This window comes from Lolium perenne, chromosome 5, assembly GCF_019359855.2.
Source record: "Lolium perenne isolate Kyuss_39 chromosome 5, Kyuss_2.0, whole genome shotgun sequence".
Lineage (NCBI taxonomy): Eukaryota > Viridiplantae > Streptophyta > Magnoliopsida > Poales > Poaceae > Lolium > Lolium perenne.
The window spans coordinates 142098332-142115398 of NC_067248.2; the positions used below are offsets into that span (position 1 = coordinate 142098332).

General features: G+C 42.7%; 1 protein-coding gene across 2 annotated transcripts; it reads left to right on the plus strand.

Annotated features, from left to right (window-relative positions):
* Positions 1–4591: 4591 nt before the first annotated feature.
* Positions 4592–14751, plus strand: LOC127300082 (regulatory-associated protein of TOR 1). 2 transcript variants are annotated; one of them, XM_051330158.2, is made up of 23 exons: positions 4592–5245; positions 6909–7011; positions 7624–7706; positions 7790–7948; positions 8027–8143; positions 8279–8433; positions 8549–8703; positions 8776–8920; positions 8996–9074; positions 9160–9261; positions 9550–9633; positions 9725–9835; positions 9929–10282; positions 10362–10542; positions 10641–11246; positions 11347–11673; positions 11789–11912; positions 12014–12138; positions 12221–12360; positions 12457–12558; positions 13214–13299; positions 13447–13531; positions 13661–14751. In XM_051330158.2, the coding sequence occupies exons 1-23, from the start codon at positions 4916–4918 to the stop codon at positions 14000–14002; spliced, it is 4095 nt and encodes a 1364-aa protein (XP_051186118.1). In that variant the 5' UTR covers positions 4592–4915; the 3' UTR covers positions 14003–14751. The 2 variants fall into 2 exon arrangements, with proteins under 2 accessions (XP_051186118.1, XP_051186119.1); XM_051330159.2 differs by having other exon boundaries at positions 11792–11912.
* Positions 14752–17067: the final 2316 nt, after the last annotated feature.

Sequence of the window (17067 nt, forward strand, 5' to 3'; positions counted from 1 at the left end):
TCTTGAAACTATTCCTCACATACATGAGAATATGATGCTGCCTAAATCAGATTTGTTTATTACTCTTAGGAATGATGGACCTAGCATGGATTAGGAGGACAAGCATTGGAGCATGATCACACATGAAGGAGATGGCAGCAAGCATTTGATGATTGAAGAGGACGCCGCAAGTGGAGATTTCAGAACTTTGAAGCCACCATAAGAAGAGATGAAGACATGGAGGAAATATAGAGTTCTCCACTTCATAATTTCATCCATAGCTTAATATGGTGCGGCGTCACCTTTAGTTTTGGGCCAGGCCCATGTCATTTTTGCAGGAATGAAGTCAGCCACTTTTTAGAGTCCGTTTTGAAGGGGGAAATGCCTTCTAGGGTTTGGTTCGGCCACCATATGTATGGCTGGCCGAAACCCCATCTTTTCCTCGTTTAAATACCCCCATAGCCGTCACGTTTAGACTCGGATTTTGATTAGACTAAAAGTTAGTCATTATTGCAACTCTCATGTATTTCTTTTGAGGCTAACGGCCCAGAACAAGACCGACTATTCGAAATCCCACATTTCAATAAAGCTTTCATCTAAATCCGAAATATTCTGATTGCTTCATTAGTTTCTACTTGTTCTCGATTTCAGGTAGGAATTAAGATCCTCGCTGGTCAGGCTGATCGTGCATCCGCAAGATCAGTAACTCCCCGATATTGTCCTAGCGATTGCATTAGCGCACAAGCTTTGCACGTGTAGTTGGATCGTCAAGCACGAACTCCAACAAATCGACGTTATCATCATCTCATCGAAAGATCAGACACCTTTGCCCTATCAAAGATCATATCAACGACTTGTATACTACAACATGCAGTGGTATGCTGGGCCACCGCAGCGTGCGCCTGCATCTCCAATGCCATCTCGTTGGCGACCCTGGTGGCTTTCTTCGCCTGCATGATGGAGTAGCGTTCACTATCTTTCTTTGTCTACACCGTCCTGTCCTCCGACGTGTGCTCCTTCTTCGTCACCTTGGCCTTCTCCCTACGGTTAGCAGCAGTGGCCCGTTTAAGGATATGCTCTTGGGAGGCCTCTGGTACACGGGGGCTCCAATTGGGGCGGCTTCGCCAACGACCATGGCGGCGGCCATCAGGCAAAGGTTTTGAAGCCGGCCAAATAGAGTTTTGGGTGGCAGGAGCGGGAGTGGCTACTATGCCACTGCCGGGTGGGCCATGCTTTATACAAGAGCCCAAATTTGACTAGCAAATGCGTCGGTGCGGATACAACGAATATTTTGGGTCAGCTCTAGGCTGAGAGTTTCCCCAAATTATGTCTAACTTGACTAAAATTGATACTTTTGGTCCATTTGCGTCAGGCCGCTGGGATGTGTGCTGGTGTTAGTGATGCCATGTCCCCTAATAGAAGTCCACACACGCCACCAACGAAGCATTGCAGCTCGCAGGCCCAGCCCTGCCAGCTTCTCGAGCCCTAGCTGACAATTTATAATCTAATTAAGCTGAATGAGCTAGATTTTTAGTGAAGGAATTAAGCCTCAGCCGGAGTAGTGGATGTACAGACACATAACTCACTGATTCAGACTCTCGTTCGACTGAATTTAGGTAACAGGGTGGATGTAATGTACGTACTAGACTACGCCATTCCTGCCAGCGGACTCCTGCAAGTTCCTTGAGCAGTCAGTTGGGGCGAAAATGAGTGATGGTGAAGGCATGTAATAATCGAGTGCGTGCAAGGTGCAGGGGAGCGAGCGAGTGGTGTCGGCTTGACATTGGCTGGCAATAATGGCCGTGGGGAGGGAGCTCCATCGATGCCTCCTGTTTTTCCAGCCGAGCTGACCATGGAGCACACCAAATCTGGGCATTGCAGCAGCCCCCGTGCTGTGCTGTGCTGTTCTGTTCCAGGGTGTGTGAGCCAGCAAGCATCTGCCAAGCTGCCTTGCTACTCCAGGTCCAGTACTTGGTACATAACACCTAGGTTCCACTTTCCACTAATTGCTACTGGAAATGCAACATCTCCTCCCTACTCCCTCTGACTCTCTCTCGATCCATCAAACAGATGACAACATGGTAGTGCTACTGTGCATGATTGTCTCAGAGTTAGTGGAAAGCTGTTAAGTAAGCAGTTTCCTACGACATCAGAGCTCTGTCGAGAAAATTATTTCATGCCGTGCGGCTGCTGGCCTGCCTACGTCCGCAACAGAGACGAAGGGAGACGTGGCCTAGCCGTGAGCTGCTCATCTTCCTCCTATAACTAATGCTACAGTAGCATGCCATGGATCTATCCTTGTTGTCCTTTTTGATTTTATATATGTCAATATGTGGGTGGATCAAAGACGAGCAGCAAGTACGCATGAGTCCTCCACGGGTCAACAAGCATGCGTGCAACTTGCAACACAAAGCTACAAAAGGGTTGCTAGTGCTGATTAAGCTAATCCTCAAAGGGGCTTTCTAGCTAGATTGCTGACGAGGAGAACTGTCATGGCGGTTAACTGAATCGCACCGTGCTTACGGAGAAGCTGTGTGTGTATCATGACCCGGTTAAGAATATATTGATCCGTCAGTATCTGGATCTCTTCTCTGATTTACTAGAGTTGAGAACATTCGACGAAACTCCGAGTTACTTTTGGTAGTATCAAAGTGTGGATGTTCCATGAACTCAGATTTATCACCTATGTGGTGAACAATATCAATATTTTCGATTAGGGTCGCAAGAAAGACTTGAGACTCGCGAGCGGCTCGAGACCAATTCATCTTTTAGCTTTGCTCGTGGTCGACTCAAAAATGAAATGAGCCGAGTATAAGTGTCTTACTAGTTCAACCTAAAAACTAGCTGATCTTAAACAACAAATAGCTGGCTCTATTTTAGCTCAGTAGCTTAAAATAATATAATTATGTGTAATTATTTTGCCATATTAAAAATAAATACAGTACAATAATTTGTTGCCTTGTATGTTATGAGTGATTTTTCTTTCCTGCTACGCGCAACAAATATCAATTAGGCGAGTAAATTTGGTATTAATGGTACGTTGTCTGCCCCTATGAATAGGCTACACCATATATAGGTCTTCCGGCCAAAGTTTGAAAGGAGACAGATCTTCCCTATCCTTGCAAGTACATTTTTTTATTATGACATCGTTGTGTGTCTTACTAGTTAAAAAATTACGTTAAAATATTAGAATTTTTTACTTTCATTTTCGCTCAAAACTAGTTTAAGATTGACTAGAGGTCGTCACAAGGTGAGTACGAGCCAACTTTACGGTCCAACCTTCCACTCAAATCAATTAGAGCTTATCTGATTTTTTTAGAGCCGAGCTGATCCTAGTATAAGTCGCTCAAACTCGTCGCGTTTGTAACCCCATTCCCGATGTTAATGAGGTGCGCGTTGCCTCATTCACTGGCGACCACACCGCCTCATATTGGCAAAGCGTATCAGGATCACCAACTCCAAAATCAAAATCAAAATCAAAACCATAAACTCCTTTTCTCTTTTGTTGCAAGAACATGATGCCAGTTTGTTGCGAACTCTGCATTTGGCCTTGCGCCAGCTTAATGCTAACACCCACTTTGGAATTCAGGTGGATTATTCCTCTATGAATGACTAGTTTTTTCAAAGAGTTAATTTCACCTTTTACCCCATAGCTTAACATGCGTGACACATTTTACCTTACATTTTCAACTTGTGTCATTTTATATCTTCTTTTTGAAACAAGGGAAAAGCTTTGTTGTTTGTATTGATATCCCACCCCTACTTTTCAATGCGTGTCAGGTTTAACCCCTAAAATTTTGCCAGGTTGGCTAAGTTCCAGTATCATGTATATCATGCCACATCAGACATGTGAGCGCCATGTTAACGATTTTCGCAAGAGAAAGAGCCATGTTAACAGACCGACACAATTTTTTTTCAAACGAGGCAAGATATATGTATTTTCATTGAGATAGTAGAAAAGGGCTTGCATGGTTATAAGAAAAACTAGCCAAAAACCGAGACACATTTATTCTGTACATGTTTTCAGGTGTAACATATTCTTCTTTCCGCCTCTGCATTGACTAGTGCACACAGTCACGGTAACACCGATTATAGGTGGTTAAAATGGGCAAAAACCTTGTTAGTGGGCAAAATGTGGCACAAAATTAGAAGATGGGTAAAACGTGGCATAATTAAAAATTATGAGTAATCCCTGCCACAAAGAACAAAATAGTAAGAGAAAAGGTGGAATTATTTCTATTGCAAATTTGCTATCTGGCCAACTAACTTTGTCTGTTCTTGCACCTACTCACCCACAACATTTTATAAGCAAATTTCCACGCATCACAAAATTCAACAAAACTATAATAAACTAACCGACCGTAAAAAAATACATCACCTCAGCTCAAGTAACATAGAGATCACACTGAAAATGCTTGGACAAGAGAAGCACTAGTACCAGGAAAGAGAAGCTGAAGCTTAGCACAATAGCTGAGGAAGCAAAACACACGGGCACGAGGCTGCGCGCACCTACTCATCTTGAGGGGAATGAGGGCAGGCAACCAAACCAAACCCCAAAAGAAGAAAACAAGCCAAGGCCGGGGAAGAAAAAGAGAGGAGAGAATCCAGTTTCCAGTTTTTATACTACTGTTTTCCCCGTCCATCTCTCTCTCCTCGCCTCGGGCTGCCTCTCTCTTCCTCCCCACCCTCTCCCTCCGCCGCATCCCCGCGCTGCCAAACCCTAACCCTAAACCCCGCCCACGCGCGCCTCCTCCCCAGCCCCTCGCCGGCGCCCGTCCCCGGCGGCCGGATTCGGATTCGCCGCGCCGGGCCGGTCCGATCGATGTAGGCAGCGACACGCGCTGCCCACGCATCACACCCTACACACCCCGCCCCGAGATGGCCGCGGAGTGGCGAGCCGGGTGAGAACCTCGCGGGAGGGACCGGCGAGACGTAGATGGCATTGGGAGATCTCATGGCGTCCAGGCTCGTGCACTCCTCCTCCTCCTCGTCCTCCTCGCCCTCGCTCCCCACGCCCTCCCCGGCGGCCGCGGCGGTGGCCCTCCGCGCGGATGCCGACCTCCCCGCCGCCAACGGCCCGGACCCGCTGCTCCCCGCCGAGCGGGAGGAGGAGGAGGACGACGGGCGGGCCGTGGGCCTCGTCGCCTGCCTGCCGCAGACCGTGGTCCTCTGCGAGCAGCGCCACGACGGCTTCGATGAGGCCGCTGCCGCCGCCGCCGGGCCCTCCACCAGCGGCCCCGTCTCCAAGTGGCGCCCAAAGGACCGGGTAATGGATATAGCTGCTGTTTCCCCCCTACACCTGTTGTTGATCATTTCGTCCTTATATTTGCCATGGTTAGGCCCCAGGGAAGCGGTCAGGTGATGCTCATGAGGTTACGGTTTAACAGCGCGCCTAGTCGAATGAGCTAAATGTGGAGTAGCTGCTTCTGGCTTATGTTCCTACGTGTGAATGTAGTATCGTTTATCATTTTTGATTCACCACCACACTGTTAATAACAATATATAATCGGTAAGGTGATAAACTCTTGAGTTGTCATGATTTAGTGTTAGCTGGATAACCAAATCTGTCGACCGGCTATCCAGGGTCCGGACTATGAGCATACTTATTATTGTTAGCTGTGAATCGATGCCATTCTCCTCCCAAATGCATGGAGATGTTGATGTGCGCTGTCCGTTCCATTCATTAATTAATGCAAAAGGGAACCGTTATCGTTGCTGCTATGTTATATCGTAATCCTGCTTATCCGTCGACAAAATAGGTGCTGCACGGTATCGTTACAAGTAAATGCAGCACCAAGATCACCACCGTGAGTGTGATTAATCGGTCAAAAAAAAAAATAATTCAAATAAGCAAGTCAAGTAACACAATTACTATCAGAGCACTTTCTCATATGATTATCATTCTGGCCAACCCACTTTGAGGAAGTTGTGTGACGATAGGTGTTGTGATTTTAACCAACAGAGCACGTCTCTTTTTAAATGTTAAAGTTGGTATGCAATACCCAAATATTGTATGGGTATCAAGTGGATAAAGTTGATTCTTGCTGCGGACGTTTTGTGTGTGGTGAAGCTAAGTAGGGAGTGAGGCGATGATCAAATTCTGGATCGCTGTAAAAGTTTTCAAGGAAAAGTTGTCTACCCAATGTACAAGTGTCACTGATGGTCTTAAGAAATTCCATTGTTAAGAATTAGGCGCGTGACTGTGAGTACACGGGGGTTTATGGGATCTCACATTGGCAATGCCATAAATTTGAAGTATATATGGTGTTACAACTCATGGCAATACGAGGAAGATGACTTGGATGATTAAGATGAGGCTACCATGCTTGAAAACAATTCAACATTATTGCCCTTGAAATTTCCTGTGAGATTTATTTAGGAGTAGAGATTTGGCTAATTGCTTTTGGAGAAGGATGTTCACCTAACTAGTTCTTTTACTCTCTATAAACTCTTTGTAGAAGTTGGATGTATAGTAAGCTACCCGTCCCCTTCATATACAAATTAACTCTCTAGCAGGTTTGCAGATTATGTTTATTTGTCTGGACTAGAACATTGTCCTTAACTTTATTAACTATTTGTGTGCCTACTACCTATCATGAGTTTTGTAAAAAAGATTTATGCTAAATTATTATGTCAGCAAGGAGCTATTACATTTATTATAAATATAAATTTTGACACAGCTGTAGTTTGTTCATTTCTAGTGGACCTAGCTAATGCTAATGAATAAATAGCTTTAGTATCACAATTGGTTCTCTAGTTTTGTCAGAGTGTTGGTCTGTGTTAGTCATTCCTTCCTTATTGCTCCTTGTGGCTGTTTTAGTATTTGTTTCTACTCTTATCAATTGTGGTATAACCTTTGGATGGTGTTATTTTCATAAACTGCTCACGTTTTGCATATTCCATATACTAATAGTTGTCTCTGGTTGCAGATGAAGACTGGATGTGTTGCACTTGTATTATGCTTAAACATTAGTGTTGATCCACCGGATGTAATTAAAATTTCCCCTTGTGCAAGAATGGAGTGTTGGATAGGTAAACATCTGGTCATGTGTGTATGAGAATTTTTTAAATCATCTATTGGTGATTATTTTTTGTGTTCATGGTGCGGTATGCAGCTCCATATCTGTTTAATTTTTTTTTACCTTTTATGTGTCTTACTAGTTATAACAAAGTTAATATTTTTTGTATTATTAATTATTAGTACTTTTGCCATTTTACTGGAAATGTTTTTTTTTTCTATTTTGCATTTCTGATTGCCAAGGCTACATTGATAGCTGGAGGAGATTTCAAGTTTGCAACAAAGAGATCACTCTGGCATCTATTTATAAAACAACTGCTGAATGTCCTGTTTGCTTTAACCCAAACTGTGGTGTTCGATTCTAGAGGGGAATTAAAGTTGTCTAGGCTGCATTTTCAAAATCTGGTATATTTTTTAGGCTGCATTTTAAATTTCAAGGTCGGTGGATGATATGAACTTGATTTGTTAATAGTTGTGATAATTATTTGTTGAGAATGTGAAATGTACCAGATTTAGATATGGGTGATGGTTAATTGGTTATCGTTGTAGATAGCTGATAGCATAGTATGTCAAAACTGTATTGCACTTCAGTTACCTTGTTATCTGCTCACAGCTTTTCTTTGCAGATCCATTTTCTATGGCACCTCCCAAAGCGCTTGAAACTATTGGAAAAACATTACACTCACAGTATGAGCGATGGCAACCTAAGGTGACACACTATTTTTTACTTAGATAGTGTTCTGATAAATTGATATCACTGCTTACATCTTCATGTGCTAATGATGTTTGCAGGCTCGTTATAAGCTTCAGCTGGATCCCACAGTCGAAGAAGTAAAGAAGCTTTGTAATACTTGCCGCAAATATGCCAGATCAGAGAGAGTTCTTTTTCATTACAATGGTCATGGCGTACCAAAGCCTACAGCCAATGGGGAGATTTGGGTGTTTAACAAGGTGAATGTTGCTAAAGAGTCAGCCATTGAATATGTTAATGCACTATTTAATAAGCGTCCTTTTTGTACTTTGATGCAGAGTTACACACAGTATATCCCTCTTCCGATTACTGATCTTGATTCATGGCTGAAAACACCATCGATTTATGTTTTCGACTGCTCAGCAGCTGGAATGATTGTCAAAGCTTTTCTTGAGGTATATACTATAGCTCCTGCTAATTTTTGTACATTAGAAGAAACATGATTTATGGATCATAGACTTGTAGTATTTTACGTATGTATGATTCTTGGATGGTTTAATATTCATTATGTTTCCTTATGTTGACTTCAGCGCCTAGACTGGAGTTCAAGCTCTTCTACATCTTCGAAGGATTGCATTCTCCTTGCTGCGTGCGAGTCACATCAAACTCTTCCACAGAGTGCAGAATATCCTGCTGATGTGTTTACAGCTTGCCTGACCACACCCATCAAAATGGCGTTGCACTGGTCCCCCCCCCCCCCCCCCCCCTCTTCCCTCTCTCTCTCTCTATGTATCTGTATAGCCCCCCTTCTGATTTGAACTGACATTTGTACTGATCTGTGAACATCTATAACTATGCAGGTTTTGTAATCGATCATTACTCCGTGGTTCTCTGGATCACTCTCTTATTGACCAAATTCCTGGAAGGCAAAATGACCGTAAAACACTCCTGGGGGAGTTGAACTGGATTTTCACTGCTATTACAGATACTATTGCATGGAATGTTCTTCCTCATGGTATGGAAGGTCATTTGAGTTAAAAAGTAATATCAACAGGCATCACTTTTATGATCAAATTTCACTGTGCAGAACTATTCCAAAGGCTTTTCAGGCAGGATCTTTTGGTCGCTAGTCTTTTCCGCAACTTCCTACTTGCTGAGAGAATCATGCGGTCTGCAAACTGTTCTCCAATTACATACCCAATGTTGCCACCAACACATCAACACCACATGTGGTAATTAACTAAACTGATCAAGTGTTTGTATAATAGATACCTTTTCTGCGTTTTCTGTAATTAGCTAAATGTCAGGGATGCATGGGACATGGCTGCGGAGATCTGCCTTTCCAAGCTTCCTCAATTGATTGCTGATCCTAACGCAGAGTTTCAGGTCTTGCTACTTATTGTTGGTTTTACTATGCCATTTGACTTATCGCTTCATTACCATCACTCAGCTTGTCTCCTTACTCAAACAGCCGAGCCCATTTTTCACGGAACAATTGACAGCATTTGAAGTGTGGCTTGATCATGGCTCGAAGGATAAGAAACCACCTGAACAATTACCCATTGTTCTTCAGGTAAGGCAGTGTCTCTGGGCAACTTTTCTTGAGGCTAGTAGTGTTTTTTTTATTTGAGACTGTAACAAACTCTCCAAGTAAGAGGCAAGAGACATTGTTTGGTTTGTCCACCTCTCGTCGCCTATTTTACCATCTTGGTTCTGTTTATATCATGTTGTTATCTTCATTGGTTCCCGACCTCATGCTACCAGTGCTGATTTGGGAGAATGTGCTACACTTTCGTACAGTTGTCAGCAATATTTCTTTTGTTGTTTTCCTTTTCTCCTGATACAACCATGCTTTGCGTAGGTCCTGCTTAGTCAATCACACAGATTTAGAGCGCTCGTTCTTCTCGGAAGATTTCTTGACATGGGACCGTGGGCAGTTGATTTGGTATGTAGCTGACATAATCTGCAGACCTTTTTTTTGTACAAAATTCTGGTTATTTAATCCTTATTCAAACAATGTTGCATCATTGTTTTAGGCCTTGTCTGTTGGTATCTTCCCTTACGTGCTCAAACTTCTTCAAACAAGTGCGATGGAGTTGCGTCAAATTCTTGTGTTCATATGGACAAAAATTCTCTCTCTTGATAAGGTACTTGCTCTGCTTCGAAATTTTCTGCAGCTGTTCCTGTTATATTGAAAGAGTCTGGTGCTCACTTAGTTGCTCTTTTCGTTGAAATGACAGTCATGCCAGGTTGATTTGGTGAAAGATGGAGGGCATGCATATTTTATCAGGTTTCTCGACAGTTTGGATGCTTACCCAGAGCAGCGTGCCATGGCTGCTTTTGTTTTAGCAGTTATTGTGGATGGGCATAGGAGGGGTCAAGAGGCTTGTATGAACGCAGGTCTTATAGATGTTTGCCTGAGACATCTGCAACCTGAGAATCCTCATGATGCACAAACAGAGCCTTTGCTTTTGCAATGGCTTTGTTTATGCCTTGGCAAACTGTGGGAGGATTTTCCTGAGGCTCAGTTACTTGGTCTACAATCAAATGCACCAGAAATTGTTATATGTTTATTGGCCGAGCCTCAACCTGAGGTACGGTATACTTCATGTTGTTTCATTTATTCCTTACTGCCAGTTAACAACTTAAGCAATAAATATTTGGCCTTGGCAGGTTAGAGCCTCTGCTGTTTTTGCTCTTGGAAATCTCTTGGATATTGGATCTTCATCAGTGAATGGAGGTGATGATGACTCTGATGATGATGAAAAGGCGAGGGCTGAAATAAATGTTGTTCGAAGCCTTCTGCAACTTTCTTCAGATGGTAGCCCTCTTGTTAGAGCTGAGGTGTCTGTAGGTATGTGGACCTGAAAAATATCTTGCACTTCCTAAATAGTCTTTTTTTTTCCTATTAGCTTTGTGGCAATCATTTTGAGTCAAGCTGATGTCTTCCAGCTCTTACCCGCTTTGCGTTGGGCCACAACAAACATCTCAAAATTGTTGCTGCGGAGTACTGGAGACCTCAAACCAATTCACTACTAAAGTCATTACCATCATTGGCCAATATTAATAACCCAAGCAATGTTTACAGTCCCAGCAACTTTCTGCAAGGCAGCAGTGGTCTCTCTTCTCATATTGGTCCTGTGTTAAGGGTTGGTAGTGATAACAGTGCCACGGGTCGTGATGGGAGAATTTCTACGAGCAGCCCGATCGCGACAAACAGCATCATGCATGGGTCTCCTCAGTCAGACGATTCTTCTCAGCACTCTGATTCAGGCATATTGCTTAGGGAGAATGCAAGTAACGGCGGTCTCAACTACACCAGGTCAAGGCCTATTATTGATAGTGGAATTTATTCTCAATTTATTTCGACTATGTGCTCTGTTGCTAAAGACCCTTATCCAAGAATTGCAAGTATTGGCCGGAAAGCACTATCCCACGTAGGGGTCGAGCAAGTGGTCATGAGAAATAGATTTGGCAGTGGGGGTGCAGGCGAGACATCTGCTCCTTCATCAAACATTGGAATGGCACGTTCTTCTTCCTGGTTTGACATGAACTCTGGTAGGTTATAATCTCTTTTTTTGCAATGTGCTTGTAGTGTCTCTTACCTTTTTCTTTCAATAGGATTAACTGTTCATTGACTAATTCCAACATTGTGCAGCAAATTTCTCAATGGCATTTAGGACTCCTCCTGTTAGCCCCCCTCAGCATGATTACCTTACAGGGCTGCGCCGCGTGTGTTCTATGGAGTTTAGACCACACCTCTTGAATTCCCCTGATGGCTTAGCTGATCCGGTCTTAAGCTCTGCTGCAGCGCCCAGTACCAGTGAGCTTAATATACTTCCCCAATCAACAATTTATAACTGGAGTTGTGGCCACTTCTCTAGGCCACTTCTAAATAATTCTGATGATAACGGGGAAGCAAGTGCTAGAAGAGAAGAGCGGGAACGAATTGCAATGGATTGCATTGGAAAATGTCAGCGTTCCTGTATGTGGATTGACAGTTTATTCTGCATTGAAGTATTGTTTTTTTAAAATTCATTACTTATTTGTGTTTCATTTGTGACGGTTCCTCTTCTCCTTTTTCTGGTCGGCCGGAATAGCAGCATGCAAGATGACCAGCCAAATTGCTAGTTGGGATACAAGGTTTGAGCTGGGTACAAAATCAGCATTGCTTTTGCCTTTTGCACCAATCGTTGTTGCAGCTGATGAGAACGAGCAAATAAGGTGATTTTTTTTTGGTTAGAACCTCTTGAATTGAAAATAATTGTGTATTAGTTGCATGAATGCAGTTGTCTAAAGTTTTGCCCTACTGTATCCTATGCCAGAGTGTGGAACTATGACGATGCTCTACCAGTGAATACTTTTGAAAACCACAAGTTATCTGAGAGAGGTCTATCAAAACTTTTGCTTATCAATGAGCTTGATGAAAGCTTGCTTTTAGTTGGCTCAAGTATGTCTCTCCTCTTTATTGTTGTCTGTTGTATCTGTACTGTTAATATGTACTGTTTGTGATATCTATTTTCACATTGCAGGTGATGGAAATGTCCGTATATGGAGAAACTATACCCAAAAGGGTGGACAGCAACTTGTAACTGCTTTCTCATCAGTTCAGGGCCATCGAGCTGTTGGACGTAGTGCTGTTGTTGACTGGCAACAGCAATCTGGTTATCTGGTGATATTCTGATGTCTCTTTCGAATGACTTAGGTACATCTGTATTTTATTAAGACTGCTCTAATACTGGAACCTACTCTGTTTGTTATACACCAGTATGCATCTGGTGACATGTCTTCCATCTTTGTATGGGATCTTGACAAGGAGCAACTTCTCCACACCATACAATCATCTGCTGACAGCGGCATTTCAGCTCTGGTGAGTTCTGGTTACAATGTGCTCTTTGAATCATCAGAATAATTGTATGCAAAATTGTTGTTAAGCTAGTCAGTTTTTGGACCTTGCTTAAGAATTGGTCAGTTATCTATATATGCTTCATTTCTGATCTGCTGCTCCTGCTCTATACTTGGCGGCTTGCCAAATTTTCATACTAATCAGTGTTGCCAATACGTATGGTGTTTCACCGTTAGCTATATGTTTTATGAGATACAAGTTTCATATTCATTAGTTTGGTTGAACTGGGATATTTGCACTGTCGCACAAAGGGAAATGAAATCTTAAAGGGTTTGGGGCTGCTTTCTATTGGTACTGGTCATTTTCTTAGGTTGAACATTGTATGCTAGAGTATTTTTTTTCTGAAGTATTTGCGCACAGGTTATTCCAAAATTTAACTCAATTAAGAGTATAAGCAGTGTATTTCAGTTGGTTTTTGTTAGCTTGTTTTGTTGTTGGCCCTTTTCCATTATGTAAGGAATACAATTAGCGAAATAACATTTGGTGTCTTGCCTCTTAAGAATTTATGTATTTTTGATCCATAGGACTTTGTATCCCATTTGAGCTATTGTGTCAAGTCGTATTGATGAGCTTTGCATCTTGTGTTGTGAATGACCATTGCTTGCTATTTCTGTTTCAGTCTGCATCTCAAGTTCGATCCGGTCAATTTGCTGCTGGTTTTATTGACGCATCCGTGAGAATATTTGATGTTCGTACTCCCGACAGGTAAGCAAAGATCTTTTTCTGTCCTTTACCCTTCATGATGTTTCAGGAGATATCATCCATATCTTCAGCGTAGTAGATTCATTCTGTGTTGCCTTTTATCCCCATTTATGCTCATTCATTCTGATGTTTTTTCCTTCAATGATGCAGGTTAGTTTATATGGCAAGACCACATTCCCCAAGAACTGAAAAGGTTGTCGGTATAGGATTTCAGCCTGGATTTGATCCATACAAGGTATTTTGATGACATCTTCTGTATTGTTGTGCTCTTTGTGGTGTTATATTTTTAATTGTTTAAAGTGGTATATTTGGAAAAAAAGGTATGCTTGAGCTTTACAAAGCTATATAATATGTGTGATCACAGATTGTAAGCGCATCTCAAGCTGGAGACATTCAGTTTCTTGATATTAGAAGGGCAGCTGAACCCTACCTCACTATTGAAGCTCACAGGGGTTCATTAACTGCATTAGCTGTTCATAGACATGCCCCGGTCATTGCAAGTGGCTCAGCTAAGCAGATGATTAAAGTGTTCAGTCTTGAAGGAGAACAATTAACGATCATTCGCTACCAGCCATCTTTTATGGGCCAAAGAATAGGCAGTGTAAACTGCCTTTCTTTCCATCCGTACAAATCTCTCTTGGCTGCTGGTGCTGGTGATAATGCTCTGGTCTCTATCTATGCTGAGGACAATTATCAAGTAAGATGAGGTTTACAATCTTGTGGCATGCAATGACGATGCAATCAGTAGGCCATATGATTGGCCAACTGCTGGATCCGCAGCAGGTTCAGCTACAAGATACAAGATGATACAAAGCCTGGTCAGCAACATGGTGGTGGTGCTAGTGCTGCGGCTTTTGGTCCATATTGCTTGTGTTGGGCATCTACATCTCTGATCGGCGTGTGCAATTTGTAAGATACAAAAAAAGATTCATTAGCCTCCCCTGCAGAAGGTTGTGAAAGTGATAGGCAGCTGTTGTCCCCATCAGTGAACTAGGAGGCTTCTCAAATAATCATACCTAGGTTAGCTGAAATGTAAATAGCCGTCCGCATTTGGATTGTTCTCTTAGTCAGTTCTCTTTCTTTCCAAAGTGTAAAAAGGTTTGCCGACGCTTCATATCATAAGTCGGGTTTGGCGGTGGCCTGCTCGAGCAAGTGGTTGTTTATATGGGCCAGGGAGGGAGAATGCAATGCACATGCCTCCTCACAGATGTTCTGCATAGATAGATGCTCCTTTTCCAGCTAATATAGGATTAGAGGTGAGTTGTTACCATGGCTTGCTTGAATTAGTATTCTCCAGCTCATTCATTGTCACAGCTCTGGCTTCACTGTCTATTTGTATATATGAACTGCATTTGTACAGTAGTTAACTCTCTCTTAAGATGTAATGCATGTTTATCCTTGGGTGTATCTGACATTCTGATGAATAATTAAGTGAAGAAGAAGCTTGTGTCTGTACACATTGTTCTTATTTTTTCCGCATAGTATCATGGGCTGTTAAAAAATCGAGATAGCTGTGGTCTCTAAATATTGTGCCTGGCATTATACGTGGTCTATTTTGATGGTTAGGATTATGCAGCATGAGCTTGAACCCTGAAGAGTGTTGGATGTACTGAGTTTATCTTGACAAGTTGGAGGCATCACAAACAAGATGCTGGCGATGTTTCATTCAAACAACTGGCAATCTTATTTTGGGATGTGGTGAAATGAATTTTATGTGAGATTTCATAGCATGCGAGGAAATGCTTGAGGTTGTGAGGGCATTAAGGATTTCACTATTTTTTCGAGTGATTGTATTTCACTAGTGACTGTTGGCTGGGTGGTTTTTATCCTGAGACCGTCCTAATGATCAATTTCGCTTCCAAAGATTTTAGCCTGGTCATGTTTTGTGCTTAGGCCATTTAAAAAGGGCTACTATTGGTACCATTTCTACCAACTCGGATTCACTTATTTTCTCTTGAGATCACAGGTAGTGATTGCCTCCTCCCTTATAGGCTTACAGCTGAGGCTTCCGTGAATCCTTGGCTCCTCACCATCCCTGATGAACCATGACCATCGCAAACTGAGCTCTATCGTCGGAGAGAACATAGAGTAGTGCAAACACCAAGGAGAGAACGGTAATGGCAATCCTTGGAGCAGGAGGAAAGAGCGTGTCAAGACCGACAGTCACAGAGGAGCGGCAATTGCGGAGATTGAAGTTGTGTTCGATTTGATTTCTATACATATACATAGAGGAGAAATGGGAATGGTATCGCGTGCAGTTGTTGCCAATGCAGTGAGTGCTAAAGACTGCTAAGGACTACCTCTAGAAGCGTGTTTGACAGCATAAATGAAAGCGAATGAGAGTTTAGCTTTTTTGATAAAGGGAATATATTAATATCGAAGGATACCAATTATATCCAGCCTCTGCAACAACGCAATACCCTAAAATATTATGGATGCACACATCCAAAAAAGAGAAAAAGAAAACTAAAAACTAAAACTTCCGCTACAGTATTAGAGCCTTTTGCCAAGAAAGTTGGATATGCTAGATATGAAACCCAAAAGAAACGAAAGGAAGCCAAAACAAGAAGGAGAAGGAAAAAAGAGAGTAAACTAAAATTCTGGCATATTGATCGCTGATCACCATGTAGTCCTATCAAGAGCCAAGACTTTAGATACATTCCAATCCCTCAAGTCTCTTTTTACCGCTTTCATCCAAGTTAATTTTGGTCATCCTCTACCCTTTCTTGTCTCCTCCATACTCCTTAGAATTCCACTGTTAATTGGAGCTTCTGGAGGCCTCCGCTGGATATGCCCAAACCACCTAAGTCGTTGTTGGACTAGCTTCTCGTTGATCGGTGCCACCCCTAGCCTATCGTGAATTACCCTGTTCCTAATCCGGTCCCGGCCGCACATCCATCGTAGCATGCGCATCTCCACGACATTCATTTGTTGGATGTGTTTTCTTTTAGTTGGCCAACATTCTGCTCCATATAGCATCGCCGGTCTGACTGCCGTCCTATAGAACTTACCTTATAGCTTTTGTGGAACCTTATTGTCACATCGGACCAGATGCTTGCCGCCACTTCATCCACACTGCCTTGATCCTGTGGCAAACATCCTCATCGATATCACCATTGCTTTGCAACACTGATCCCAAGTATCGAAAGGTGTCCCTCTTAGGCACTCTCTGTCCTTCTAATTTGACATCTCCACTTCGCCGGCAACACCACTAAAGCCGCATCGCATGTACTCCGCCTTGGTCCTGCTAAGTCTAAACTCTAAGCCCATTTGACTCCAACGTCTGCCTCTAGAGCTCTAACTTCCTATTTACACCGATCCTAGTTCATCTACTAGCACCACATCATCAGCAAAGAGCATACACCAAGGAATATCTCCTTGTATATCTTTGGTCACCTCATCCATCACCAAGGAAAACATGTATGGGCTCAATGCTAACCCTTGATATAGTCCTATCGTTATTGGGAAGGTATCGGTCTCACTATCACCTGCGCGAACACTTGTCACAACACGGTCGTACATATCTCTAATGATGGGTAATGTACTTTGTTGAAACTTTGTGTTTCTGCAGCGCCCACCACATAAACGCCCTTGGTATCTTGTCATATGCCTTCTCCAAGTCGATGAAAACCATATGTAGGTCCTTCTTCTGCTCCCTATATCTCTCCATAAGTTGGCGAAGTAACAAAATCGCCTTTGTAGCCGACCTCCTGGCATAAAACCGAATTGGTTTTTAGTGGCATTCATCACTCTCCTCAAGCGATGCTCGAT

Coding starts and splice junctions, on each gene's coding strand:
- LOC127300082 (XM_051330158.2), top strand. CDS start 4,916: ATGGCATTGGGAGATCTCATGGCGTCCAGGCTCGTGCACTCCTCCTCC. Junction 5,246..6,908: donor AGTGGCGCCCAAAGGACCGG/GTAATGGATATA, acceptor CTCTGGTTGCAG/ATGAAGACTGGATGTGTTGC. Junction 12,559..13,213: donor ACAGCGGCATTTCAGCTCTG/GTGAGTTCTGGT, acceptor TTTCTGTTTCAG/TCTGCATCTCAAGTTCGATC.